Below are 26,893 nucleotides of genomic sequence, written 5' to 3'. Positions count from 1 at the left end.
TCCTCATTGTAGCAGTTTAATGAACACCTGTGTTATGCTGAATGCAATAACAACAACCACAAGAACAAAAAAATCTACAATGAATTAGTTGGCTTACATCAAGGAACAAACATGTGACTGTGCAATACAGGCTGCATTACCCAACTAATACCAACGCAACAAAGAAAAGTCAATTGAACTTAATAAAAACTTTCATTTTTTTCCCCTACCTGGTCGATGGTACAAAAAAGTAACAAAAATAATAAACACACACGATGCAATGCCTTTAACAGTTATGTGAGGCTCAGGCTCATGATGGAATCTCTTGGTCAAACTGGTGTTAGCAATATTTGTTTAAAACTCCATGGTAATTTTCCAGCAGCAAGGACACACACTCGTCAAGTCTGCAAAATAGAGAAGCCGACCGGGCGTGCCACGCCCTATGATTGGTCCATAGTTGCCAAGGGTTTGTTACCTTCTGTTTTGTTTGTTGAAGGCCCTGGGCTTTAACCTCTATTTTCTGTGCATCTTTGCAGGAAATTCGAGGAAACATCAGGGTTCACTGCAGACTGCGTCCATTAATAAGCCGGCTGGACTCTCCTGGTGACGAGGAGTCCCTCGGTCGAGAAGGAACCCCTTCGGAAAGAGTCGTGGATCTTCTAGACGAAGAAAAACTCATGGTGAGGCCTACCAAGCCGGTTGGTGGTCAGATGCAGAGAAAGGAGTTTGAATTTGAGAGAGTTTACAGCCCTGATACTGATCAACAGTCGCTGTTTGAAGATGTAGCGCCTCTACTGACCTCATTATTAGATGGGTAAGTCGCAGACTTTCTCAAACTCCGTTTCCGTCTTTGAGATGAAGTTTTTAAGACGAGTTTAGGTGAGTTGTCTTTGGTTAAAAGAGTGATTACCATCTGCAGTGTAACTTCTCCTTACCCTGTCAACGGACCGTCCAACGGGCTTATCTACAGTGTAGGCGGGGAGAGTAAAAATATTCATCTTCTGCATTTTTAGCTTGCAATGCAAGTATTCCCTTGCATTAGAGGAGCTTTTCCGCTAGCCCCAATTTCCGCTCAGAAAGCGGAGAAAGCTCTTCTTTCGTACGAGAACACCTCCTACCTAGGCTACTGCACTTTCTTTTCCGAATGCTTGTTACAAAAAAAGGCGCAATTTTATCCTGAGGGACTTTTTTCGGTAGTTTTGAATATTTGTTTTGGCAAAGTCTAGCTATAGCCTAGAGCTGGCTTAAAGCACTCGTAAAGCTTCCGATTTCTTATTATCCAATATCCGAGAATAGCGCGAACACTCGAGAGTTCCCCGAAAGGTGTATCGTCATCATAGAGCGATCAGTTCGTTTTAGGAATTTCGAGGCGAAATTTCTGGTTTCAGCGCGTTCCAGAGACCAGGGCTGCTTTCCATCATGCCAAAAACTCCGGAAATTTGGCCGGTCGGAAGTCAACTGTAAAGGTCCGTTTCGGTTCGGTCCGATCGGAATATTCGGGAACACTCCTGGAGCAGTCCACTTTGATCGGTCGGACCGTTCGGACCGAAACTTGCCGTTCCAGTTTGACAAAACGATTCATTGCCGTACTCCTGTTTGGTAGATTCCACTTATGTGGGGTGTGGGGAAAGAAATAGATAACGGTTCCAGCCATTCCTCTCCGGTTGGCCCGCTTTGATGGGAAAATGTCGTCCCATTTTCCCTTGGTTAGTCCTACTGGTCTTTGACTGGTCAGTCTGAATGGAAAGCATATTAGAATTCGCAATCATCTTGTACTTCATGCTGTGTTTTATAAGCGTGTTGTTCTCTTGATCAATAGATACAACGTGTGTATCATGGCGTATGGACAGACCGGATCTGGTAAGACACATACCATGCTTGGCAGTCACGACCTGGACATGGAGATTGATTCTGAGTCGCTGAATAAAGATGAAGGGATCATACCACGGTCAGCCAAAGAGATGTTCAGGTTAGTTTCTTTTCTAACTTACTAAGAGTCACGATGTTAAAAAAAAAAAAGAAAAGAAAAGAAAAGAAAGAAAGAAATGTGAAACAAAACGAACTTTTTAGGCGAAAAACAAAACAGAACAATGTTAAAATAACGAAAAAATACAGGCTTCGAAGCTGACCCAGTTGGCTTTGGAGAAGAAAGGACCTAAGGATGTTTTCAGTACAGTAGTGCCGCTCAAAAGTATGTTACCACCATCTCTCGAGACAAACTCGTTTTTCTCGAGACGTTCTCGTTTTTATCGACACTCGTATCGTTCCACTCAAGTCTGGTCTCGTTTCTCGCAAGAGCACTGTAACGATCAACGTACCAATATTAATATGTACTGTGTCTACTAGAAGACTTGCTATTTTAAATATGTAAAGGGGATTTGCAAACAATGATTCAAACCCAAAAAATACAACTTTAATACCATAATGTTCTCTTGGTGATGATTTTTTTTCCAGATTAATCTCCGAGCGGGAGAATCCCGAGGAAAGCTACGCTCTGGAAATGTCTGTGTGCGAGATTTATAACAACGAAGTTCGGGATCTCCTGGCTGGAAAGAACGCTTCTAGGGTAAGTAAAATGCACTGGTTAAGGCCTGTAGGTGAAAACATGTACTATTAAAAAGATCCTCTCTGTTGAGCAATACAAGTAGTTTGATTGTTGCTGTCCTTCCTTTCAGATTTCTTTTGCTTATTAAGCTGACGTGGTTTATTTTGTGATGTCCCGACATATTCGATGTAAGATGTAATGTTTTTTTTTGTTTGTTTTTTTTGTTTTTGTTTTTGCAGCTTGATATTGTAACAAGCAGTGAGGGAGCGACCGAGATTCCGTCTCTTGTAACCAGGTATTTACGGCTCTCTGATTGGTCTAGGAATTTATTTGGGGCTGAATTGAAATGGGTTACTAAATATGCCATACTGACAGGTAATCAACAACACTATTCGCGTTGAAACTTGAACTTGGGATGAGAGAGGCCTGGTTTTCTTCATGCTAAATTTTTGATTTTTTTTGTTTGGCTACGCGATCGAAACTAAACCGCTGAAGGATTCTTACCCATCTACTTGAATCAAGGGACAAAGGCCACTAGAGAATCAAATTAAAAAAATCAGGAATAGCATTGTCGAACTGAATCAGATTTAGATACCACATGGATTTAAAATAAGAGTTTATGAGAACAACTCGCACAAGAGTTATTTGGAAGGCAATTTTGGTGTTGAAATTGTGGCCAGCTAACTGGATTGTAGAACAGAAGGAGAAAAACGCGATTGAAAGAGAAAAGCGAAAAGTTGTTTATGGCTCTGTTCAATGATCGATCCACGAGGGGAAAATGTACTGAATGGTCACAGTCATGAGTTTTCTGGCTTTGTTAATATGTATGTTGTTCATTTCTCAGAGCTGTATCCACGGTGCAAGAAGTTATGGCGCTTGTTTACTACGGCATGCAACGCCGACACGAAGATGCCACGATGGTGCATGCGCATTCCAGCCGCTCTCACCTGATTGTGCAGTTAACTATCTACACTATCACCCAAGCGAAACCGAGCTCATCATCGTCACTGTCAAGTGATGCCGCACCCTCGCCCCCAGGCACCCCGACAAGATCACGGCGAACATTGCCCCAACCGTCAGCTGGGCACATTAGTAGATCTCAGTCTCCCGCGCCCAGAAGTAAAGCTGCCACTAGACGTTCAAGGTAGTTATCATTGTATAGCCACAAGTGATTCTGTGTTGTGTGCAGCTTTCTTCACGGGTGCACGAGCATAGTGTTCTCTGATCGATACTGTGATATTTGCAGCTGTCCAAAAGAGTATGTAATACACAGGCGGCCATTTGTCTGTTCACGCAGTCTTTGCTTCGCGTTGCGCAAGAAGATACTTATGAGAAATTTCTTCAATTGTTCATTCCGTTCCGTACAAACAATCAATAAAGTTTTTGGTTAAGTTTTTGTTTTGCTTCTTCCTTGGCGGTGTAAAACAAAGCTCATTTGGAATACGGAGAGATCAAAATACAAACAGTAGCTTTATGTCAATAAACGCTATTTCACACGTGCTTGGGAACTTCAGTTTTGATTGGCCGACTCGTAAACTAACAGATACAGAAATTCAAAAGATGTTTAATAAAAGATCTCTTAAGACTAAAGCGTTAGCTGGTTAGCTTGGTCACGCAATTCATCTTTAACGAATGCGCGGCGATCCAATTAATCACCGCGAAGAAGATTAAGTTAGGAACACTGGACGATGCATTTATATCTTATGAGTTGAAGTTGGTACCAAGATGTATTACAAGTTCTTTATTACTCCCCAGGTCTCCAGCGCCCGGCACAGCTGCTGCTGCTCGGTCCAGATCTCCTTCTCCGACTCGGAACAACAATTCCTCAACTAACGGAAATCAGAGTCAGAGTGTCAAGACCAAGCTACAGCTTGTCGACTTAGCTGGAAGTGAATGTGTTGGTAAGAACGAAACACATTTTGTCGCGCGAATGGTCTTGTGTTTGGATTGATACCTAATTACTCACTTCTTTTATCTTGTTCCCAGATTTCTTCGCCCACAAGAGATCTGGGAAAAAGATTTTCACTTCCCCACGCGTACGCCCTAAATCAGAAAAAGCCAGCAACATTTCCTTTGGGGGCCAGGGAAATGTTAAGGAATTTAACTGTAGTTTTTGGTTTATCAGTCCTGCGAATACAGATGCCTACTCCTCGTTCCTCCCTGGATTACACGCCGAAGAGTGAGGAGAGGCGGCTGTATTCGCTAGCTATGTTATTGTTTTCTCTGTGAAAGTCAGGTAATTTCCTGCAGTTAACTACGCATTCGCTTGCTCGCCTGGTTATGGAATCAATATTACTGTATTGGGCAGCTTTCAATCAGCCTTTTTCTTTTCGTGATTTCGAGACAAAAACGTACTACACACAATCTTTTTTGTTGCTGTTTCCTTTTTTCCTTAGTATTTTATCTTGACTCGTTTTTCTCAATGTTTATTGTTTGCTCATTTGCTCTCAGGCATGTCTGGGGTAACTGGCGCTGCATTAAGAGAAACATCACATATTAACAAAAGGTAAGACTTGTTCCAATTTCTCCTTTTCCCAAATACTCTTACTTTTTCGAAATATTCTCTTAAGGACGTTCGCGCTAATTGTTTCTGCGCGTCCTTACTGCGCACGCAAATTCATACGCCACGTCTTGCATGAGAGCGCGCGCTAAGTAATAAAATGAACGATGGTACGGCAGATAGCCATTGCTATAGCTTTGCCTGGATTTAACGATTTTGGACGTTCGGTGACCCCTACTTTTCTTTCCAGAAACAGATTTTATTTACAATTATCTCCACATTGTCCAAAAATGAGCAAAAAATCAATGTGGGAAGTTAAAAAAAAGTTCAATATTTCTGTCCACGGCACATCGAATCCTGCCATCTTGCGGCTGCAAGGCGCGTGAAACTATGGTCGCTAAATCCGAACTTGTTCTTTAAGGAATCTCACCAGTTGACTAAATTCACTTAATAGGTCCACTTAAACAATATTTGGCAGAGAACATTTCACTTCAAAGATCTAATTGCAATAGTTTTGGGCTTACAGACACTGTGGCCTTATTCGCTAACAAAGCCCGATTTTTTTCAGAATTAGGGTGTTCTTCCAGGCATGTTATCTCCAAAACGAAGTCGGTGAGGTCCCACACTGGTAGACCAGAAGAGCCCCTGAGGCCACCGGAGGTCTTCAGCTTGAATGTCTTGTTTACATGTCTCAGACCCTAGCGCTTTGTCTGGACCTCCTTTGCCCACATGTCTTACTTGCGTGTTTTTTGCAAGTCATCGCAAGTGAAGCTAATCATCGTTTATCCATGCGCGTCCGTAGCCTAAGCTATCAGGTCATCCACCATCATCTGTAATGACTTTTATTATATGGCTAGCTCCGTGAGCGCGCACGATGAACCAAATCCTGCACTGTGATTGGCTACCAGAACAGGCAAGATGGCGCCATCTTGCTCGCTCGGGACTAACCGCCGTCCCGCAAGAAAAATTTCCTAGAAAGCCATGTAATAAATCCTTTATTGACCAAGCTTGTTCGGTCAAGATGGCTGGATATTGGCGTTGTTTCGTTTAGCGAGTTTATGGACCTTCCACTCCGCCTCGTTCCAATATCCAGACATCTTGGTTTCACGCTTGGTCAATAACCCATATGACACAGACAGTTATACAGGGTCCGAAATTACGCTTTCCTGGTCGTCAATGCGACTAAAAATTTTGCACTGGCGACCAGAATTTCACAAGTGGTCGCCAGCGGGCGATCCGGGGGAGGGTACTCCCTATAATGGCCTATACGGGAGGCTTCGCCCGAAAGGGTTACCTTTTTCAGGCTTCAGGTATATAAAAGGTAGGGATTTCACAAGTTGAGGTAGATAAAAGGTTAGGGTAATCGGTCACTTAGGTATTTAAAAGGGCCTTTAATTAAAATACTTCGAATAGACGTTACAAGGGTTTAGAAAGGGGGTGCAGTGTTCTAAAGTAGGTATGTGAAAGGGCTGCCTCTTTTCAATAAAAGGTATATGAAAGGGGTACCTTTTATGCCAAAATGGTATATAAAAGGGTAAGGGATTGGACCTCGGGGCGGAGCCCCCCCCCCCCCCCCGTATTAAGCTTTGTTAAGTTACCCCACCCCCCCGGCGGACGATTAACTGTTTCATGTCACGATAATTACACAAAAAATAACTTTGATTTTCAGCCAAATCGATTAAAATAAAATTCAAAGCCGCCCACCAATTGGTCACTTCCTTTTTACCTTTCCGCTGCTTTTGAAGTATAAAACCGATTTTCACGACTGTTATTATAAATCTACCTCAACGTTTTACAGCTACGATCAGTGCGAAGCGTCGCCGCCATGTTTTTTCAGCGGTTTCCCATAACATACGTATTGCGGGCGCAAGAGGCCCCATGCGTTCTTTCGCCATGATTCAGGCGATGTGGTGTCCAAAGATGTGCTGAAATCTTTCCGTAATTTATTTCAATGTGGTGACGGAACATCCGCGAAGAAATTAGATGAAGATTAAGATATTCTGTGGGCGTCAAAAAGTGCAAATGTAGATCTGTCAAAGTGGTCAAAAGATGATTTCAGCACTGGTTTGATTCCTGATGACATCGCCGATTGCAAATATTTTGCCGGCAAGCCCGTAGCGACCAAGAATTTTGGTTTGTGTTTCGCTGCGAAGGAAAAATTTTATTGACACCTTTTGGCGACCACATTTTTCCATATGGCGACTGAAAAAAAAAAAAAGTTTCAGTCGCCAGTTGGCGCCTGCCGAAAAAAGTTAATTTCGGCCCATTATAGATATAACCCGGTCGTCTAACGTACATGTGTCTTATGTTTCATTCAATAGTCTGAGTGCCTTGGCGGATGTGTTAGGAGCACTGTCTGAGCACCGCCCACACATACCTTATCGTAACACCAGACTCACGCACATGCTACAGGATACTATAGGTAGGTTTTTTCCAGTCCGTATTGTGCACTCTCGAGAGTGTTTTTGCGCTTTTGTTTTGTTTTATGTAAGACATCACAAAATGTAAACAGTTCGCAACTACGTCCATGAAGTAAATTCCAAGTTTCAAAACAACCGCCATTATGGATGCGAAGCTTTTTGCTTCGTTCTTCCTCATATCACTTGCTGAAACAACTGCGCAGTTGTAAAAATCAATGAAGCTGTTGGAAAAAGAATTTAAAAGGCCTCAAAGATAAGGAATGTGGCTCGTAACGAATAACATCGATTTGCATTCCATCGAGTGAGAACTGAAAATGTTTATGAACATTAGGTGCTGAGACCGCGCAGTACGGACTGGAAATCATTTTTAAAGCTTGAATCGTATCGATAACACAATTATTTAATTAGTAACTTAAAGCTGATGAAGGTAATTTATCCACCGTAGCGAATTTGAAAACGGTTGGCGTTTGACGCAGCCCAACCACTAACGCAATTATTTAACATCTCTGGCTCCTTAGCAAGCCGTGTACATGTTTTTCAATCAGTTGGCACAAGAACGTTTGAGGGCTTTTGCAAACACCAATCCACCGGTGCGAGAGTCATATTTTGAAGGTATAATGGAATACAATTTGTCGGACCTTCGACTTTTCGAACCCACCGATAACTCGAACGAAAGGTCGTTTCTCTCTTCACTTTCGAACTTTGCAATTTAATCACGATTTCTCAAAGTAACCGAGTTTTCAAACCAATTTTCGTTTCCCTAGAGGTTCGAAAAATTGAGTTTCCTCTGTACTTGCCTATGAATCGATCAGGAACAGTTCACCAAACGCTGTGGCGTGTCAGCTTGATCTCGCATGCTGTTCCTCTATCATATGTTGGTTTTCCTTTGTTTACTTCAGGTGGCGATGCAAAGCTTCTGGTCATGCTCTGCGTATCTCCTGCCCAGCGGTTCCTCACAGAAACGCTGCAGTGTCTAGGCTTCGGATCACGTGCTCGTCAGGTGGCTCGCGGTAAAACACAGAAACGACGGCCCACCTCATTTGTTCCTAATAACCTGACGATAGGTGCGTATGTTACTGCAATGTATTTCTCTTCTCATGATTTAGTTACTTTTGCATTTGTCTGGGTTGAGGGAAATGTCCTTGCTTAAAACGATAGAGAGACTCACCAAAATTCTCTCTGTTCCTCAGAGGTTGGAGTGTCCAACGGGTATCTAAGAGGTCATGGGTTCAAACCCTGTCGGGGACTCAGATTTTACCTTTGTCCTATGCTCGTGGCAACTTTTCATCTCTATCGATATTGGAATTTTTTTTTTTAATTATTGTTTTGAATTTACCTCGGACGCGGTCAGCTATGGGACCGTTTTCGAACACTTTCGTAAAGCATTTGTGTAAATAACGAACGTGTCCCGAGGATATTAATAAGTCCCATACCGCTCACAGTTATTCGTGTCTTTATCATTGGCTGAGTTGGCAGTGTACTGGGATTAATTGTATCAAGGTCGAAATGGTTCGGGTTTTCCGTACACTCGTGTAAATCAACAATGAAACCAGTAATCATCTGACACTACTAATTAATCCATTAACTTCTAATTCAATTCTCATAGATGTCAGTCAAGTTGGATCATCCTCTTTAAGGGGTAATGGAAATTTGTCTCCAAGAATCTTGGATCTCCGCGGTGGTGGTGGCCGTCGCAAGTCAGGCTTTAATTTCGGGGATTGATAAGTACTTTGGTTGTCTGATCCACGACTTTCTCAGAAGAGCGGTCTTTAATCCACTGCTGGACTGATGCATCACGAGTCTACTCTTTTGTGTCCCACGTGATCTACTTCTCTTACATAGATACGATTGTTGACCACGTGACAAAGGCCTACGTATCACGTGATTCATTTTGAAGTAGAGATTGCGAACACTTTCGTTCTTACGATGCTGATACAAATATGTTGAAAACATCTCAGGAGTTACGGGGTAAAGCAGCTTAAACACAAAGTTTACAGAGTTTACTTTTGGTAGTTTAATACCGGTGAAAGAATTTGTAAATCTTTTCGGCATTCTCATTCTTACACCCTAGCCACGCTGGTGTAAATAGTCAACTCGTCTAGTTTGAATTGTTTGCAACTCTATTTTTACTATACAAAATTATGCCCCTAAAATCCATTTTCAAAGGGGGAAGTGGGGTATATTATTGATTTGCCGAGGCAACAGGGAAAGCTTTCTTGTCAAATAAAATGGAGAGAATCAAATTGTTTGGCAATACCATCATGGCTGTCGTGACGTCAGGCGAGAGTTCTTACTTAATAAGGCGACGCTTCCTTTTTCCTTTTTTTTGTTACTGTATAGTCCTATGCATCCACTACATTGAGTCATTAAAAAACGTCCCATTATAAGTAATGTTAACTTTGATTTCATGTCGGTTTAGTTGAGAGAGATGTTCAAACTCTCGTCGCGTACTGATCATTTTTTGCAGACAGTTGTACAAAACGTAATATGTTGACCACAAATTAATAAACCATGTTAGACAAGAAAGTGAATAAAATCACCAATACTTCTCGGATGATCCATTTTCTCTTCGTTGAACTTACAGTTAGCAAATTTTGACTGCTTTAAGTGTCAATTTCAGTTTCTCTTCCGATTCAATCCCGTACCTCGAATCTTCGTTCCTTACCCCGCAAGCTTGACGAAATGAGTAGACTACGAGTAGTCCCACTTTCGCTAAGTCCGTCGTGCGTGACGCGAAAGAAAACCGCGAGAAGAAAATGGCCGCGGAAATCCTGATTTCGCACGGCCATTTTTTTTTTCGCGGTTTTCTTTCGCGTCACGCACGACGGACTAAGCGAAAGAGGGACTACTCGTAGTCTACGAAATGAGTGACCCTCGAGAGTTCCGTACCAGGGTCAGTTATGATTGGTTTAAAAATAATGCAAACGACCGGAGATACGTATTGGAGATACGTTAGGCATGTGCAATACAACCAGCCGAAACTTGGCAGGGTTGCTGGCTTCCCCGCTAGTTAAGGAGAACGAAGGTTCTGGGTACGAGAGTTTTTTCCAAACATGTTACCACTAAATTACTTGATGTTCATTTAAGTTCATTCCACTGAAATAGAACCTGCACTGAGATTTTTATGAAACTTTGCCTATTGATTGTTTATATTATAGGAACTTAAATTTTGAAATAAAAATGAGGGGTCCCCATGTTCGTTTAGGAGGAACAGCACCTTGTTTATACCCATATAAATCCTTATAATATCACCATGATCGTAGTCACGATTGCTTTTTGTTCTACACTGAGAATTGGTCCATATTTATTTTACACAGAAATTTATTACTCAATTCAAAACAACAGAAAAAAATGATAGGTCACCATACTCGTTTGCGAGAAAATGACGATTTACCTCCATGGCGAGGTCCAGCTGTAAAGAAAAAGCCGCCATTTTTTAATACGCGCGCGCTAATCACGCGTGAAATTATGGGCAGTAGGGATGCGCAATGCAATACTGGGGGATAACCTTAAACGACCATTAAAAAAATTCCCTTCTGTCGATCAGCACAGATTGCGATCACACGTTTGAGAAGGCAGTGAGCGTGCTCACAAGGCTCCACGGACAGTTGATCATCTTCAATGTCAACAATGCGGCGGTGCTATTTTTGTTGCGCAACTTCAGATCTCTCCGTTGTAGTTTTCACGGTTCTTCTGTGAAGCAGCTAAGCTAAGTTAAATCAAAATTCACTATGAACTAAGAATGAACCACGACCACATGAAACTAGCACTGAGAAATTAAACCAAAAGAAAAAGCACTGTAATATACCGACACAATTCAAATTTGGTACGTTTTACCTGAGAACGAGGCTAGATGTGTTTGAAAGCATCCCACGCAGAGGCTTTTTTGGCTCGTCACGCAATCTTTCGCAAGTCGGATACCGTCTGCGTAGAAAGCAACATGACACATCTGCCTTGCCCCCAAGTGTCTCTCTGGTTTTTGCACTATGCGCGTGAAGTTATGGACCCGTTGCGCTCGAACCATTAAACATCGCGCTACTAGTTACCGACAAGGTATAACGGCGCCAGACAGCTTGGAATCATGGCTAAAGAAGCTAGCGAAGGTCGTAACTTATGAATGTACAGACAATACTCCGATCTCTTCTTCCATACAGATCGATGAAGATCGGGATCAGTTACAGCGTCTTTTGCTCCCAATTTTCGCTTGTAACTTAGAACTAAAATTTATAACCCTGACAGAAACTAAGAAGTTAATCGTTGGTGTTTCCCCACGAAGAGTGTTCGTAAAATCAGTTTTCTGTTGTAAGAGATTTCTTCTCACAGATTTCTTCTAAAGGGCCTGGGAAGTCGTATCCAAATAATTTGAAATCCAATTCAAACAGACGGCCAAGTTGAAATATTTCGCCTTTTGTCAGCTGGGAGTAATACTCTAATACGTGCGATTCCGTCTTGGATGGACGATATTCGGGGAAAGTTACATAATCATCCACACCAATTATCTTTAACAGCTGAGGCGCTTCCTCGGCAAGATTTTCAAAGTGACCAATGAAGTCGTAGTCTACCTCGCATGGACAAATCTGTTCGTAAGAACGCCAGTGTTGATCTTCAATATATCCACGCCCCGGCAAAGTTGATGCGTTAGATGAAAGAACGCTCTTTATAAAGGTTGAAAATGGGACTGCAGCTTCCTTCTTTAGTTCGTCCGTGGTTTTGTCGGGGATAACAAACCGTTTGAACCACAACCTATTCACTTTGTCACGGTACGCCGATGCCAATCTCTCAAAAGGCTCCCGGACAAACATGGCTTTGTAGTAATTCTTCAAGATCTTTTTCCTCTCAGTAACATTGTAATCTTTAAGCCAAGAGAACAGTCTATTTCTATGAGGATTAAAAGCTACTTGTTCTCCCTGGTTCTCTGCACTGTAAAGGACGCGCTTCCAAGTTGTGCAGGAAACTTTAGGTATGAAACAGAACACAAACTTTAACTTTTCAATGACGATAAAACGAGAGAAGTCAGCTTCTTCAATGAAGGAAGGATTTGGTGGTTTTGTTTGGCACTGCTCCTTTAACAGCTGTCGTCTTTCAGCCATACGTGAGCCAGACTGTGTAGTGACTATGAAGGAAACATGCAGTTGAAAAATTAAAAAGAAGCTTTATTCTTGTCTTTATTCTTATTTTATAGAATTCTACTCGTACACTAATGTAAATAGTGCGTTCTGATTGGCTGAGCTATCGTACACTATCAGCCATTAGTGTGCAGTGGCTGTAGGTCTTCTACGAAATGGCGACGTTTTGTCGATTTTCCGAAGTTTTGGAGGAATATTTACAGAGACAGCAGATAATCAAGTTCGGAGAAGAGTAAAAGAAGGACACCACAGGTGCCTTGACTTTCAAAAATGGGTAAAAAAAAACTGATGGGCGCGTGTACAGGACTGCAAATTTCAAAGCTAAGACATTTCAGTGAGAATTCTACTGAAACAATTACATTATTATTTTGCTCTCGATTTCTATGAGGTTTTTCCATGTTTAGTTAAAGACTGTATCATTCTATAACTCGAAATAATACAAAAAAGTCCGCAGTCGTGGTCACGTTTTTCTTTATTTTCTTTGGGCTGTTTTGTGGATTTAGATAAAGTAAATTTAAGTTAATTAGTACATTTCTACAGTTAACGAGCCTGCACGAAATTGCTTCCAAAGCCTTCACAGCTTAGCTTTTACTGGGACGTCTTTTATGGATTTTCCCCTGCGATTCTGAGATGAGGTGAGGGGGCGGCGGTGGGGGGGGGGGGGGGGGGGCGGGGATGGGGGCTCCTTTAGAAAATTCTCTCACTTGTTGATTCTGTATAAGTTTAGGCTGTGAGCAGGTTCCCATGCATATGCGTCGGGACAGGAGCAGAGACGCGGCAGGAACAAAGTCGATGAACATAGTCGCAAGAGTTGAGTTAGCGAGCGAAGCGAGCTGGTAGGGGGGGCGGCCACCAGAAATGAGAGCGTGCACGGAAGGCATTGTTTTCAGAATATAGCGCAGCATTCTGATTGGTGAAAAATGACATTTCCTATTAATATGACCAAAACCAGCGACGATTATCGAACACACGGCATGGCATGACGTCCGAGAATCAAGTGTGAGTTTATCCTGGAAGCTTTTCGAAAACTTTCCATCGAAGCAAATAATCCGGTCGAACAGGAAAAAGCTGTGAATTGTCCCTCAAAAGGAAGGGATGTTTTTGCGGTTTTGCCAACTGGATACGATAAACGTTTTATATTTCAACTGTTTGCAACTGCAGTGATGAAAGTTCGCGAAGGACAACTATTCAGATACTGTAGTGTTAGTGACTTGCCCGCTAAACCAGCATAATTCAGGATAGGGCAACGCTGCCTGCGGCAAAACACAAGTGTTATTTGCATTATTAAAACTAGAGCCTCCATGTGCAATTTGCTGTCATGTTTGTTGATGTTTTTTCTAAATTTCTATTGGCTAATAATTTGTCAAAATCTTAACACCTTCCGAGGGGCTGTATTCAGAAAACAATAGTATCCACAAAGGCTCTCATTCTCACCGACTAGCTTCGTTCGCCGACTCTCGCCTCGTTCGCCGACGCAGTCGTCCGTTTCGTAAACGGTCGATGCCATTTTCGCGACACTTAGGCCCCGTTTACACGGGTCCGGACAAATTTTTTCACGGACGAATTTTGTTCCTGGACCACCTGTTTACATGGACCCGAGCAAATTCTGTTACAGATTGCAGTGGTGTTTACACGGATCCGTGCAAATTTTAGACCAGTCACGGCATTTGAATGGCTTTTTTAAGGGCGTTTTCCATTTACAAAAAAATTCGGAAAATTGCTATCGGGAATTTCCGTTTGGGAAAAGAGCGTTCCATCTGTCACAAGTCCCATCCGTTCACAGGACCCTCTCTGTCGCTTCACTGAATCTCCCGCGAATATTCAAAATGGAGGCCAATGAGGCCCATCAGATGATGTTTTTGTGCGAAATGTTAGAAGTCTCTATAGAGGAAGAAAGTTTGATTAATTCAGAAGATGATGCAGTAGATATCTTTTCAGCGACCTCGACGTTCATGAGACGGAATTTCCAACGAACTGAAGGCTATTTTGAACACGCGTTGCCAGGACATTCACTCGATGAGTTTAAAAGTCATTTTCGAATGACGAGGCACAATGGAAGGTCTGTGTAGAGTCGTCCAAGCTACAGGAAGAGTGCTACAACGGTAATAAATTTTCTAGATCTGGTGCTAGAACGTGGCAGGCAGAGCACTCGTAGTAGCCCTGAAAGTTTGTTTGCAAAAAGCTTCCAGAAAACTGACCCTGATCAGCCGCCATTTTTGTTGAAACACCAGGGAGTCGAGGGAAGCCTGGCCGCTTAAAAGACCGCGAAAGGCATGAAACTGGTAATAAAGAAGAGAAATCTGTAAATGGAACACAAATTTTCCATTGGAAGTTTCCACCGGGAAAACGGGACTACTTTTTCAGGAATTCCGTTTATTCTGGAAAATTTCCAGTGGAACGAACCAAAAAGTCGTGTTCCATTTACATCCCAACCGGGATTTCCGGAATTTTTTGGTAAATGGAAAACGCTCTAAGTCTCTGTTGTGATTGGTTATCGCTAATGCTTTCAGCCAATCATGTTGCAGCTGATGCAGTACGCCGCAAATCAAACATGGCGGCAGACAAAAACTTTACGTGGTCTGATGAAGAAATTAATTTGTTGCTACATGTAGTTGTAGACAACAAAGCAGGAAAAGTTGATTGGAGTTGATTGGGAAACGGTCAGGAGCAAGTACGAAGACGTAACCAAAATGTTTTTGGAAAAGTACCCTGATAAAGACAAGGATAAAATCCCCCGACGTATCGAGGCGTCAGGAAGCTTCAACAAAGACCGAATCCAAAACAAACTAAAAAGGATCAAGTTAAACTAAATTTCACAAATGTAACAAACCAGGGACAAAATGTAACAAAATGTTTCATTTTTGCTAACGTGACTTTCTTAAATATCAATGATAGAGTTGCCCCAACCATGAAATAAAAGCGAATCGCAAGCAAACCAGTGTGAATATGAACATGCAATTAAGCATTTGGTGAGTGCGTTTTACTCCATCAACAAATTATAACCAGTTTCTACCTTGTTCAGGCCTAAACTAAAGCAGATATGGCATCATCCATTCTGAAAGGCTTGGTTACCAATGATGGCATCGACCGTTAAAAATGGCCGACGGCTTTACTCGTTTGCTCGTGCCACCAACGATGAGAGCCTGCACCCAGGCTAGTCTCCATAACTGTGTCCTTTAGGTTAGGCAACACCGGGTGGTATTGCGGTACAAAGGGCAGTCTCACATCCCGTTTTTCGCACGAAAAAAAATCAATAATCCCCTCGTCTCGCCGGCGCCTTGTAATCCCGGCATCCCGCCTTCAAATTTCCTTCCATCCCTCATCGTGGCAGCGAAAAAAAGGCTCATCTCGTATCCTGTCCTGTGACCCTAAGTTAGATCCTCGAGTATTACTTCTTGCTCGACAGTGGCAAAAATAAAATATAAGTAACTCCTCGCAACTTTGTTTAACAATGAAATATCGTTCACTTTTGTGTGGAATTTTTTCACATTTCCTTTCGTTTTATCGTGAATGTCTCACTTGTTGCATAATGTAAGTTTCGACCTTGGTTACCCAATCTGTCCATGAAAGAATTTCAACTGTCGGAGTGAAAGAAGATCGTCATAAATAGGATGCTAGAAATTTTAGCAAATTAATGTAAAACGGTTTGGAAAGAAAACCTCAAAAGCATTTTTTCCTAGTTGCTCCTGTAACAAACGATTCAAGTTATTTGAAATGAGTGGCTCTGTGAGAGACACTGAATTTTAATTATCATGTCACTCCACTCAACCTCCGTGATTAATTCCGGCGATTTTGTCTTGAACGTACCATGGGAAAGTCGAAAAGTGATAATACGAATTTCTCTAGACCTTGACTGGTGTTTTCTGTGTTGGCGTTCTTCTTCCAAACGGCGTGTCCTTTATCAATATCTTTTTGTTTTGTCCTGGCGACTTTGTGAAACTCACAGTTTTCGGTGGCAGACAAAGGGAAGCTTCTAGCTTGAAGATAATTTATGAACTATGTTTTGACAATGCAGCCTCTTCGAGCTAGTAAAAACACCAGTGTTAAGCTAGGACCGTACCACAGGACTTATTTTATTATAAAGACTCGACGAACAGATCTTAAGTGAAAATAGTTGCTGTGCCTTTGGTAGAGTTTTGATCGAAACTGACTTCATTAGGCTTCGTGCCAGCAGGGTCAAACAAGACAGGGAGAAAGGGAATTCCTCTAAAAATCAAAAAACACAATGTATACCGATTACGTTGAATATGTATCACTATAGAATTGAACCCCTCTATCACTCTCACACTCATAAGGGAAACGAAATTAAAAATACTACTTTGAGAAGGTTGGGGATTCCAGATAGCCGGTAACAGATGACTGAAAAAGCACATTTAAGGGAAAATGACTTGACGTCGAGATAACGGGGAAATCCGAGGTGCCGTAAACTTCCGAAAGTGACGACTCCCGGCCCCGAAAGTAACTTCAAAAAATTAATTGTGCCCACTAACAAATCCCGAAAGTAGCAAGCCTCGAAAGAAGCGATCCCTCCGAAAGTAACGAGAACTGTTTTTTTACGAGTTTTGGTCTTTTATTTCGTAAGAAAAATGCTCAGTAGTACCATATGCACAAAACGTTTCTTGGTCCGCCAATCCTCGATTGCGAAAGTAAGTAAAACGACCCCTCGAAAGTAACCACCCCCCGAAAATAACGAGCCCCAAATGCAGCTAATTCCGAAAGTAGCGAGGGTCGTTACTTTCGGAAGTTTACGGTAAACGCGGAAAGCGGAACGATATTGTATTGAGCACAGTGTCTAAATTTCGTTGTGAGCTAATTGTTTCTGCGCATCCTAACTGCGCACGCAAATTCACACGCCACGTCATGTATGAGCGCGCGCGCTAAGTAATAGAATGAACAATGATAAGGCAGGTGGCCATTGCTATAGCTTTGCCTAGATTTAATTAACGATCTTGGACGTTCAGTGACCCCTATTTTTCGTTTGATGGATCGTTTTCTCTACCGATTTTCTACGTTTAGCGAAAAAATAAATGAAATCTATCGATAAAAAGTTTGAATTTTTTTGCAAAATGCACCATCGAATTCCGGCGGTTTCAAATGCCTCTTGAAAGGTTAAGTTTTGTGAAAACGTTGGCAGCATTTGGAATTATTTACGCAACAGTCCCACTTCTACTAAGTATGACTTAGATCGTTTGCCTCCGTTAACTTACCTTCGATATTTTTAACTATAAACTCCTGTAGCAGCTCTCGTAAGCTTGTAATTCTCTTCATTGTTAGCAGCTGTTATTGTTTTAGGGCTGTCGGCAATTTTCCTGTTGTTTGTTCTATTGTTCTCTCAAAGGGTAGCAAGCCATTCATGTGAGACCTTACGAGGGCTGCTACTTATCACCATGTAGACCATGCTGAATTACGTGCGCCAATTTTTCAAAATCAGGGTAGTTTTCCTCACGCTTTATCACTGAAACGAAGTCCGTGACCCCCCATTTTGTTTTGTATTTCTGACACAAGTAACTCATTATCTGACTGAAGAAAAAATTTTAAAAAAATCTATCGACTTCAAAAAAGTTTAGCGCGAACGTCCTAAAGTGTTTGATGTTTCACAGCTGATGAAGGCGAGTTTCCTTGGTGACCTTGCTTGTACTTGAAGGAATCGAATGATGATTAGAATGTCAAAGAAATTTGTATATAACAATAAAAAATATTCTTTCCCAGTTACGCGTATAACAGTTGGAAATGAGTGGTTTTGAGCTAACACTGAATTTCAATTACAACAATCCGCGAAATTCTGTTGCCAAGTTTATTTTGCCGTCAACGTATCTATCGGAGAGTTGGAAAATGACAGTACGAATTTCCAACTGCCGGAGTGCAAAAAGTGAATAATATTCAAGATATAATAAAATACACGAAAGAGAAAACATTTTTCCCTGCAGAGGATAGTTTAATATTAAATGAATGGCACCGCGGAAGACAGTAAGTTATAATTTCTTTCCACGTCAATCAAAATGTACACTGCTGTGCAATTGAATTGAATAAAATCATTTTCGTAAGCTCTTTGTAGAGCAATCGTATCTCAAATTCTTTCAATTCTATTAACATTAAAATTCACCATTTGACCCCGTTTTCAAACATGGCAAGAATTATACATACCTGGATCCAGATTTCAATTGCTTATACGGCATGATAAGCGAACAACCGACTGAAGCGTTGACGCAAACAATAGAAACGAATAATCTCAGTACTAGTGAGTAGCCAAAGGCGTAAAGCACACTATTAGATTTAATACAAGGAAAGGAAATCAATAAAACGAAACGGAACATTTCAACTAATAGGCAGTCATTAGTGGATCCTAATAATCATCGAGGAACTCAGCGTCATGTCCATGTTTGCATACGGAGATCCGTTTACAGTCTTGAGCTTGAGTCATCTATATGGTGTGGTCTATAAGTTTGAAGCGTTTAGAATATGTCGCTACTGTCTACATTTTACGCTAGCTATGGCTTAGCCCTACCTCCAGAAGATTTTGGATACAAGGCTTTGTCAGTGATCCACAAACCAACGCATACAAACATAACAATGAAAATAAGGCGGGTTTTGCTCCGTAATAGCGATCTTGCGTACATGGCGCGGACTCCTCTGAACGGAATCGCCAGCTGTTAACGTTATATGGGAATAGCTTTCTACAAGAATTATGAACGTGTATCGATCAAATATTTACAAGCAATACCCTTTTCCAGGCATACCCCGGCCGAGCGTTTGACCAATTGGCGATTTTCGATAGGTTAAAATTCTGACTTGGTGTCGAGGCTTGCGGGAATAAAACAAAAGAAATAACATGGAGGTTCAGGGACGAAAACTTAATTCCTTCTGTTTTATTCCCCCAAGCCTCGGAGCCAAGTTAGAATTTTAATATATATCTCGGAACTGGCCTATTGATGCGGCCCCAGGGAGGTGGGAATATGACATCACTGACTGACATTTGGGCCGGTGGAGATTTAAACAAGTTACCTTGACAGTGAGGTGTTGCGGAACACATGAAGAGACAGCAACGTCCTTTGCAATGGTGTAGGCAAAAGCAATGCCTTCAAAAGATTTAAACAGTGTTTGAAGGTAAATATAAGGTCTCACCTGTGACAATTTTAATCGCTTTCATGGTTCAATCACATATAAAAGAATTATTCTTGTCACAGTGGATTCTGAAAGCGGACGTTCCAGACATATTAAACCCAGCAGCTAAATAAGGTTCCCCGAGAGAACGACAAAGTCATCTCGTCAAGGCAATGTTTCTGCTGAGTTTATTTCGTCTTGCTCAGACTGAGCATTTGGAATAGCTTATTAACCGCGCGGCCATGGGCCGAGCGCGGTTCTAGGTTTACCCGTGGTTTATTTTTTTTTTTTTTTGTCGGTGACCAGACGCAGACCGCCGCTCGGCCAAATTCCGAGTCACGCAACGTGTGATGTTTTTTCCGCCAGAAGCTGTTAAAACATTAACACACGGATAATTTTACGGATATTATTTCCTTTGTTGTGGGTAAAATATATTTTCTTTTGGTTTTATCGAAGCGTTGGATTCAAAGGGATTAATAAATACGCTAAAAAAAGGTATTACGTCAGCCATGGAATGCGTTAACGTTGCAGCTTTCACTTTCGCTACGTGACTAATAAGATCGTGTTTACTTTGGAAGTTTATTTCGCCAGAAGCGACGGTCATTAATTTATTTGCAAGTTTGCGAGTATTTCTTGTGGTTTTAGGCAAATGAAGTAAATTCTTTGGCTCTTTCATCGGAGCGAGTTCATAGATCGGAAGGAAAATGAAATATTTGCAAGCCAAGCAAAGAACATGTCAGGACATGCAATGATTACGTCATTGGTAGGGAAATAACCACCGTACTAAAGATAGCCGTCGATAACGCAATTCTTGAATTATGTGACTCGTGTGACTTCTTTGCTAGCCCTTTACTCAAGGAAAATATTAAATTTAAACTTGACTTTTAAGAAAGAAAGCTGTTGTTAATAGTGTTCGTATCTTCATGCCCATACATATCCCGAAGAAACTTCCAGATTAAGACTATTACGTCATCGGAGATTTCGCAACGGCTACGACTGATGGTGCAATAGTACAGTCTGTGTTGATCAAGTGATGTGATGTCTACAGTAATCAATGAATCATCAAGGATTACTTTCGAATGTACACTGCGTTGCAACTGTAGTGCTAAGAAAACAGTTAAATTTTAAACGCGCGGTTTTAAGATCTAACAGATCTTCTTGTATTTAGAATAGTATCATTTTCTTGGCTATTATTTATTTATTTATTTATTTTATTTTATTAGCTTTGCCTTTATGATACAAAAAAAAAAAACACTAAAACAAAAAACATTACAATCTATATGTAGAGGTTTAGCAGGGACATCGCAACAGCTACGTAGGCAATTACCGCGGGCCCAGAAATAAAATATACGTAAAAAGAAAGAAAGAAAAACCACATTACATGCAGCACGTTATTGGTGCATCTATTGTTTTTGTAGCTTTAGTAGGTAGCATTTGTAAATATATGTTACCGAAGTTATACGACTCTCAGTGACTTCGAGGTTACTTGCCAACGGTAGTTTCACAATAATCTACTTAGCTCTGGAACAAGTATAATAATGATGTCATGTAAGCCTACACGAAAATGTAATACTATTGCGGCATAAAGACTATAGAGAGAATCTACTAACCTCGATCTAAGGCTCTCTCCCCTTTGCCTCTCTTGAAGGTGAGAGACCCTCGTAGGTGGCGGCTGGTCACGTGACCACCAGTGACACAAACGTTTCCGTCGGGGTAGAGTCAACGAATAATTTTTGTCGACCTCAACTGAAGCGAAAGAATCGCGATCGTTATAAGCCACGCATGGGCAAGTCGCACCTTTGAAATTCTCCAGTCTATTCTAAGTTTCCCACAGGTCAAACAAAATGTATTCATATATCCAGCGTTTTGAAGTATATCCGTCTGATTTCTATTCCTGCGAGTCAATTCAAGTTACTAAGAAGTAAAACCGTTTCGCTATTTAACTTTGCCTGAAGCTCAGACACATTGCTCCCTAAAAAAACATGTTTTGTTCACCATGGTTGTGTACCCATAAAATATCTACAGGGTAGTGGCTTAAACGTTGTACAACCACCATATAACAGCCTTGTCATGCACAACTCCTTTTTGTTTAAGATATCCCACATGTGGAACCAGTTACCAGCTATCACCAAATCCTTGACCACTTTGGCACAATTTCATTCTCGTTTGAATGGTGTGGAGTTTGCAGGTTGCCAGTGTATGAACTGTATATACTAACTGTTAGAATTATTTGCTCAGTAAGGCCTGGGTCCTTGTCTAGGGACCTGGATCTTTCCAGATACCCATATTTCTTTGCGGGGTGGCCTAGCGGGAAATTGAACGGACATTTTGAAATTTGATGGATTTTAGTGGAGCGGAGTTGTATCGAGGTTGTTATAACACCGAGAAGATTACAGAAGAAGTATGAACTACCGAGGAAGATCCACAAATGTGTAAGTATCGACGAAAGACTTTGTATCGCCAGATTTATATTAACTGCCTATGTTTAATTTGTATCGTACCAAATCGCATTGGAGTGAGTTAAAGAGCGATCTCGACGAGTAAGTCTTTGTGAAATGGAATTCATTCAGTTTTTCAGTTTATTGTTTGGGCAGGACACATCTGTCTCTTTTTTAAACTCCTATTAAAGTCTCGAAATGTATAAAAATATAGCAAGAGCCGAAGCTCTTTTGCTTCTTTGATGTTAAAATATCAAAGAAGGCATCACCACAGCGTTGGAAGTTTTCTTTGGCTTTGAAACGAAGCGACACATAACAAACCCTCCACGAAAACATCCACTCAACGCGCGAGTAACATCCGAAGAAGAACTTGGTACCATGTCTGAAAACAACTTAGGAGAGATTGTCTTGGGGATAGAGCCTATATGGGGCATTCATTCTCCCAGCTTGATCTTCTCTTGTTTTCGATAATGTACCTAGCCTGACTAATGAACTCCATCGCATTTCATTTCCTTTATATGCGAAGATAGTAATGATGCACTGCTGATGCAAATCACGTCGAGAATAAGGCGTTTGAAATAAAAAAAAGAAAAGAAAAGAAACAAAATAAAAAAAAAAGATAAAAAGAAAGAAAAAATTATAGAAAAGAGACCCCGACCCCAAGTCTGTGTTTTACTGACACCCGTTTTATTTAATAGATCAAAACTAAATCGAGTTGTTGTAACTTGAGCCCTGGGAAGTATTTAGTGTTTGTTTTCACTGGTTTTCCTTTACTGCGTTTAGCGATTGTTTTAAAACTCCACGCCACATTCTCAAACACTAAATCCGACGGTTGACTGGACTGCGCCACGAACATGGGCATAATAGTGACTTTGATTGACACCGGAAGGGTTTCAATGACAGAACCGTAGGACTTAACAACACGCATCTTCCGGGGTAGTTTTCAGGTTTCTCCTGCGACTTTACAGAGAGACTTAAACCTCATTGTACCACCTCAGCTATTTTGTACGGAACAACCCCATTTTGTACACTGCCACGAGGATATCAAATTTTCTACAATCTTAGCGCAAAAATACAAAAAAACCTGTGGAAACCCTCAAAAATGGCAAATACAGTCAGACCTCTGATACCGATACTTGCCCTCTAACAATTTCTATCACTTTTAATGACCTGATTGAATTGATTGTAAATTGTTAGCTCATGTTTGACAGATGACTTCAAGTGAATCCTGAAAGTACTTATTAACAAAAGCAAAAAAGTATCCATTCTTCAAATTGTCAAATTTGAGATTAACCCACCTGTAGAATTGTTCATTTTAATGAATTCTATTCATTGAAATGACTGAAGGCGAGGTACTACCGACACCCTCGTATTCACATTCTCAAGCAGTAAAATTAAACTGACCAATCATGACTCACTCGCCGTTTTCCCGTTTTTTGGCTACGTGTATTTTCTTAGAGTTTTGATTTGTTCCGTGAATGGTATGTGCTCTTTGTTACTGGCCCGACTGATTACTTTGGTTTTTGGTTAAACGACACCCAAGTCAACACCGTTCTACAACGACAAGTGACAACGGCGTTATATATTCCCATTTAGTAAAAATCTACTAGCGTTCTATCACGAATGCCGTTCTCTGATTGGCTACGCTACTTACTATCTATTCTGTGATAGACAGTGAGTAGCGTGGCAGTGTGTGCTTGTTAACAAAATGACGGCCGCTTCTTGGCGTTTTCGAAGGGTCTATGAAGAACGTTTAGATCACGTTTGAACGACTAGTAGATTTATACTAAAACAGTTAGATTATTCGCTCTCGATTTCTATGCGTGAACGTTGACTCGGGCTGCGCCCTCGTCAATTTGTGACTGTGACTGTGACTCTGTGACTGATGTCAGTTGACATATCAGCAATAGGCCCTTTGCATGATCCGGTCACATGGTACAGAATAAATTACGCTGGGACGCAAGTTACACAGTGGGACTTCCAAAACAAAGGAACTCGTACCAGTCCAACCCGACTCTCCTTTGTTTTAGAAGTCCCACTGTGTAACTTGCGTCCCAGCATAATTTATTCCGCACCACGTGACCGGATCGTGCAAAGGGCCTATCTAACCATCCCAATTAAGTGCTTAGAAACTGCAAAGTTACAGTGCTAAATAGCCGTCCACCAAGTCTGTATGGGCTTGTGACATTTAGCGTCCTCCCCCCCCCCCCCCCCCCCACCCCTCCCTTTTTGGGCTCTCAGAGTTATGACTGATCCCCGCTTTTGTTATCCTTTGTTATCCCCCTCCCACTTCAGGCGATAAATAATGACCGGTCCCTTCAGGACTCGCCGGCGCGTTGTAATCCCGGCATCCCGCCTTCAAATTTCCTTCCATCCCTCATTATGGCAGCGACAAAAGGCTCAACCTGTATCTTGTCCTGTCACCGTAAGTTAGATCCTCGATTATTTCTTCTTGATCGACAGTGGCAAAAAGAAAATATAAGTTACTCCCCGCAACTTTGCTTAACACTTTTTTTTCTGGAACATGTTCACATTTCATTTCGTTTTATCGTGAATGTTTCACTTGTATAATGTGAGTCTCCAGCCTTGGTAACCCAATCTGTCCATGAAAGAATTTCAACTGCCAGAGTGAAAGAAGATCTTTGTAACTAAGACGTTAGAAATTTTAACAAATTAGTGTAAAAGGGTTTGGAAAAAAAGCCTCAAATAAAATTAAACTATACCGCAAGTGATTCTTGACTGTAATGGTGGATGAAAGTCAAAACCCGGAATTAGCATTGGTTTTTCTTTTTTTTTGTTTTTTTTTTCCTAGTTGCTCGGTTTCTAACTTAAAAGTTATTGAAATAGCGGCTCTGTAAGAGATACTGAATTTTAATTATCATGTCACTTTGCTCAACCTCCGCGATTAATCCCGGCAATTTTTTCTTGACCGCACCTCGAGAAAGTCAAAAAGTGATAATACGAATTTCTTTTGACCTTGAAAGTGGTGTTTTTCTGTGTTGAGGTTCTTCTTCCAAACGTTGTGATCGGCCTTGATCAATATCTTTTTGTTTGTTTGTTCGTTTTTTTTTTAATCTCGGCCATCATAATACGACCTGGCGGCGTTGTGAAATATACACAGTTTTCACTTGCAGACAAAGGAAAGCCCCGAAAGTAACGTAAAAAGATTGTGGCCGCTATCAAATCCCCAAAGAAGCGAGCCTTCCGAAAGTAACGAGAACTGTTTTTACGAGTTTCCGTCTTTTATTTAATTTCGTGAGAAAAATGTTCTGTAGTTCCAACTGCACTGAAAACGTTTTTTGCTCCCCAAAAGTAACGACCCCTCGAAAGTATCGATCCCCCCGAAAGTAACGAGCCCCAAATGCTGCTAATTCCGAAAGTGACGAGAGTCGTTACTTTCGGAAGTGTACGGTAAACGAAAGCGGAACTATATTGTATTGAGCACAGTGACTTAAGTGTTTGATATTTCACAGCTGAGGAAGGCAAGTTTCCTTGGTCACCTTGCTTGTACTTGAAGGAATGATAATCAGAATGACAAAGAAAATTAATTTGCATAGTATAACAATACAATAGATATTCTATCCCAGTTACGGGCATGACAATTGAAAATGAACGGCGCCGGCTTTGCGCTATCACGGAATTTCAATTATAACAGTCCGCGCAATTCTGCATCATGAATTAATCCGTGCAAGTTTAATTTGCCATAAACGTAGCAATTGAGAGTTTAATTTCAATTGCCGAAGTGCAAAAAGTGAATGACATTCAATATATAATAAAATACTTCTAAAAAAAATCATTTTTTTTCTCCGCAGAATTTAATATTGAACGAGTGACAGTGAACGACGTTTCGATGACTCCATGTCATCATTATCAAGTTCAAAATACACGATAGAATTGAATAAATGTAAATAGTAAAAATAAAAATGTACACTGTACAATTATGAATAAAGTCATGAGGCGAGAATCTCGACAATATTATCTCAATATTTTCAATGAAATCACTATTTTACTCGATTTTTAGTTAAACAGAACAAGAATTATTCATATTTGAATCCAGATTCCAATCAAATACGGCAGGATAACCAGGGTGCCGAGGAAGCGTTGCGCAAACAATGCAAACGAGTAACTTCAGTGCTAATGAGCAGCATGAGGGGTAAAGCTCATTTTTTGATTTACAGTAATACAAGGAAAGGAAAGTAATAAAACAAAAATAAAATGTAACTTGAAGAGACGCGGCACAAATCAACTAAAAGGCAGTCATTAGTGGATCCTAATAATCATCGAGCAAATCAGCGTCATGTCCATGTTTGCATGCGGAGATTTGAACTAACGTTTGTTTTACTTCTTTGTTTACAGTCTTGAGCTTGAGCGATTAGGATCATATAGGTGGTGTATAAGTTTGAAGCACTTAAACCATGTCGCTACTGTCTACATTGTACGCTAACTACGGCTACAGGCATTAATGTAGTACAATCACTGAACCCTACCTACAGAAGAACTTGGATACAAGGTTTTTTCAGTGATCCACAAACCAACGCATACAGCAATCACGATGAAAATAAGGCGGGTTTTTGTCCGTAATAGCGATCTTGCGTACATGGCGCGGACTCCTCTGAACGGAACGCGTCAGCTGTTAACGTTATATGAGAATACTGAGTTTTCTACAAGAATAGTGAACGTGTATCGATCAAATATTTAGAAGCAATATCGTTTCCAGGCATACCCCGGACGGGCGCTTCACCAATTGGGGATTTTCGATAGGTTAAAATTCTAACTCGGTGTCG

The 26,893-nt window shown here is 41.1% G+C and overlaps 2 protein-coding genes across 2 annotated transcripts in view; one reads left to right on the top strand and one right to left on the bottom strand.

The window, feature by feature from the left end:
* The window catches only part of LOC110057884 (kinesin-like protein KIF25), a 13,723-nt gene extending 3,722 nt beyond the window's left edge, over positions 1–10,001 (top strand). Inside the window, exons 6-15 of the mRNA XM_020764490.2 lie at positions 516–793; positions 1,799–1,948; positions 2,434–2,545; positions 2,764–2,819; positions 3,369–3,668; positions 4,280–4,425; positions 4,976–5,030; positions 7,346–7,446; positions 8,344–8,508; positions 9,051–10,001. Of these exons, the coding sequence (XP_020620149.1) occupies positions 516–793; positions 1,799–1,948; positions 2,434–2,545; positions 2,764–2,819; positions 3,369–3,668; positions 4,280–4,425; positions 4,976–5,030; positions 7,346–7,446; positions 8,344–8,508; positions 9,051–9,166 (1,479 nt within the window). The 3' untranslated portion in view covers positions 9,167–10,001. The remainder of the gene's footprint in view (positions 1–515; positions 794–1,798; positions 1,949–2,433; positions 2,546–2,763; positions 2,820–3,368; positions 3,669–4,279; positions 4,426–4,975; positions 5,031–7,345; positions 7,447–8,343; positions 8,509–9,050) is intronic.
* LOC149117590 (carbohydrate sulfotransferase 11-like) lies at positions 9,754–26,893 on the bottom strand. The gene is made up of 2 exons (XM_089283368.1): positions 26,597–26,893; positions 9,754–12,557 (listed from the first exon to the last, which is right to left on the bottom strand). Exons 1-2 carry the CDS (start codon positions 26,706–26,708, stop codon positions 11,734–11,736), a joined length of 936 nt encoding a protein of 311 aa, XP_089139494.1. The 5' UTR covers positions 26,709–26,893; the 3' UTR covers positions 9,754–11,733.

Source organism: Orbicella faveolata, unplaced genomic scaffold, assembly GCF_042242905.1.
Source record: "Orbicella faveolata isolate gen_17 unplaced genomic scaffold, um_ofav_v1 contig_12, whole genome shotgun sequence".
NCBI classification, from domain to species: domain Eukaryota; kingdom Metazoa; phylum Cnidaria; class Anthozoa; order Scleractinia; family Merulinidae; genus Orbicella; species Orbicella faveolata.
This window is presented reverse-complemented; position numbering and strand designations above follow the sequence as displayed.

Coding starts and splice junctions, on each gene's coding strand:
- LOC149117590 (XM_089283368.1), bottom strand. CDS start 26,708: ATGTACGCAAGATCGCTATTACGGACAAAAACCCGCCTTATTTTCATC. Junction 12,558..26,596: donor GTATCCAAGTTCTTCTGTAG/GTAGGGTTCAGT, acceptor TTTCCTTCATAG/TCACTACACAGTCTGGCTCA.